The 3,019-nt window shown below is 47.8% G+C and overlaps 1 protein-coding gene across 1 annotated transcript in view; it reads left to right on the forward strand.

Annotated features, from left to right (window-relative positions):
* Positions 1-3,019, forward strand: part of GTF3C4 (general transcription factor IIIC subunit 4) — a 28,053-nt gene that overhangs the window by 8,001 nt on the left and 17,033 nt on the right. Inside the window, 1 exon segment of the mRNA XM_008069319.1 lies at positions 3-121. Within this exon segment, the coding sequence (XP_008067510.1) occupies positions 3-121 (119 nt within the window).

Here is a 3,019-nt window from a genome sequence, read left to right on the forward strand (position 1 = left end):
TGTGTCCACCGCCCGCAGCATCGCGGTGTTGGAGCTCATCTGCGACGTGCACAACCCGGGCCAGGACCTGGTGATCCACCGTACCTCGGTGCCCGCCCCTCTCCACAGCTGCCTGCTCAAAGTAAGCCACCCCGCGCCAGCCCCGGGGTCTCCTCCTGTCCCCGTCCGGCGGCCGCGTGCCCCGTCCCGTGGGAATCCTGGCCCGCCCTGGGTCTGGGGATTCCCTTCCTCGCACCCCGCGCTGGGGTTTATTAAGCAGTCACGGTCGCCGCAGCTGCTTGCGCCCCGTTTCCCAGGATGGCCCCCATCTCCCTAAACGCACTAACACCCCAAGTACCCCCCGATCCGGTCCCGCCAACCCTTCTTTCTCCCCTGCGTTTGGCCGGCAGCTTGAGCAGATTACTGTGTGGGCTATCTGAGACTCCACCCCCTGTTGACCCTGCCTCTACCGTTGCTCCTATTGTCTGAGGCTGACTTTTTTCGAGGTCGTTGGCTGGCTTTGTTTACTGTCTTGTGTCCTTTTCTTGTACCTCTTTTGCAAAAAACCAAAACTGGTCCTTTCTCTTGTCTTAACTATGTCAGCGACTTTATTATGAATGGTCCTTGCCTCTCACCCCGGGCAGATGGTAAATACTGCATCTCGGGGTTTGTACTCTAATTTTTTACTGTTTGGTTTAACATCTTTGGTATGGAGAGTGAAAGTAAAGTCTCCGGAAACAAATGCAGTTCTTAGACTTTAAGTCCAAGGTCTCTGGGTAAATTTAATGACTTCAGCTTCATATAACCTAAGTTTGCCTTCAGAACTTTAGGATTCCTAAAGTTTTGCTGTTTTAATATCAACATTTTCGCCGGGCTCGGTGGCTGACGCCTGTAATCTCAGCACTTTGGAAGGCCAAGGCGAGAGGATTGCCTGAGCCCTGGGGTTCGTGACCAGCCTGGACAACTTGGTGACACCTCGTCTCTACAAGAAATAAAAAATTATCCGGCCGTGGTGGCATGCCTGTGGTTCCAGCTACTTGGAAGACTGAGGCAGGAAGATCACCTGAGCCCAGCAGGTCAAGGCTGGGGTGGCCGTGAGCGTGCCACTGCACTCCAGCCTGGAAAACAGAGTGAGACTCCTACTCAAAAAAAAATTTCAAATTCGATTTTTTTTTTGAATTAGAGTCTCACTCGGTTGCCCAGACTGGAGTGCAGTGGCCACACCTGCAAACTCAACCTGGTGGGCTCCGGCGATCCTTCTGCCTCAGCCTTCCAAATAGCTGGAATCACAGGCGCGCGCTACCACACCCAGCTAGTTTTTGATTTATTGTAGAGACAAGGTCTCGCCAAGTTGCCCAAGTGGGTCTCGAACCCGCAGGCTCAGGCAATCCACTCACCTCAGCCTCCCAAAGGCGCGGGATTACAAGCTGAGCCTCCGAACCCGGCTCAAATTCAATTTTTAAAGTAGTAAGTCATATTGTTACTTTTAGTTGCTTAGAAGTGTAAACACCATATATCCTCTACAGATCTGTATGCTTGCATGTAATCTGTCAAAGTGTATTCATTTGAATACCACTGTGTGCTAGGTGTTGGCCTATGTTCTGGAAATAAAGCAGTGTACAAAACAAGTTCTTGCCCTTATGAAGTATACATTCTTGGGCAAGTCACGAGCAAATGATATTGTAATATCAGGTAGTGATAAGCACTATAAAGATATGTGTCCATATACAGAGAATGTGTATATGAAGTAAAGTTTCTAAGCTCTTACTCTGGACAGCCATTTTATTTTGGTTGTTTTTTTGAGTTGAAGTTTCACTCTGTTGCCCAAACTGGAGTACAGTGGCCACTCCCGGCTACCGCAGCCTCGACCTGCTGGGCTCCGGCGATCCTTCCGCCTCAGCCTTCCAGGTAGCCGCAGTTACAGGCATGCGCTACCACGCCCGGCTGATTTTTTGATTTATTGTAGAGATGAGGTCTCGCCAAGTTGCCCAGGCTGGTCTCGAACCCATGGGCTCAGATAATCCACTTGCCTTGGCCTCCCAAAGTGCTAGGATTATAGGTGTGAGCCACCACGCCCAGCTAATTCAAGTTTCAAACAGACAACTTAATGTTGAATTGGGTCATTCATAAACTTGTATGACTAAGCCCTCTAAGATCTTTTTGAAGAAGATACGAACATATTTGTTCATGTTTAAACAACTCAGGTAGACAGATGCTGGCAATCCTGTGGAACTGAGGACTACACAAAGAGGGAGGCAGAAGAAAGGTATTCTAAAAGGTGTATCCTCTGTTGAAAAGGAACTTAACTGTTTTCAATGATACTCATATGCATGTCAACTAGAGAAAAGTTCTGTGTATCCGATGGTAGAGATTGAATACTTTGGGAGAGAAATTTAAAGAAGGGTGGGATGAGTGAGGAGTCGCTCATTGATCAGGGAAGGTCATCTGGGGGTGAATTTGCAGCGACCCTAAAAGAAGGTGGGGTTTGGGTTGTTAACAAGAAGAGAGGAAAGGGCGTTTCAGGGGGCAGGAGTGAGACTTCAGTCTTATATGCGTACATATTTAAGTCATGAACATAGCTTATTATTGCTTATGTAATGGTGGGTCAGTAGATGAGCTCAAGTAGCTCTTCTAGAAAGTCAGAGAAAGTAAAGTGAGGCCCGTTGGGACTTTGAAGGTCAATCTGAGGAAGTTGGCTTCAATCTAGGAATCACGAAGATGCTGTTACAGTGTCATGAGCATAAACAACTTGGTATGGTTCAGGGATATGAATTTGTCTGAACTAGAGGAAAGAAAATGATTGTTGGGATCAGTATAAAATAGGGGTTAATAAGCTGGGCTTTTGCATAAGGTAGCAAGATAGACCTGTCTATAAAAGGGGGATAATAAAACTGTTTGGGCTTGTTGGAAGATTAAACTAAAAGCCCACAGTCACTTAGCACAGTTCCTGGCACACTGTAAATATTCAAGGTAAAAAGTTAATGCAAGCCGGGCTTGGTGGCTCAGCCTGTAATCCCGCGCCTTTGGGAGGCTGAGGTGA

The sequence above is a fragment of the Carlito syrichta genome, unplaced genomic scaffold (genome assembly GCF_000164805.1).
Source record: "Carlito syrichta isolate Samal-C Ts95f unplaced genomic scaffold, Tarsius_syrichta-2.0.1 Scaffold311915, whole genome shotgun sequence".
Taxonomy (NCBI): Eukaryota; Metazoa; Chordata; class Mammalia; order Primates; family Tarsiidae; genus Carlito; species Carlito syrichta.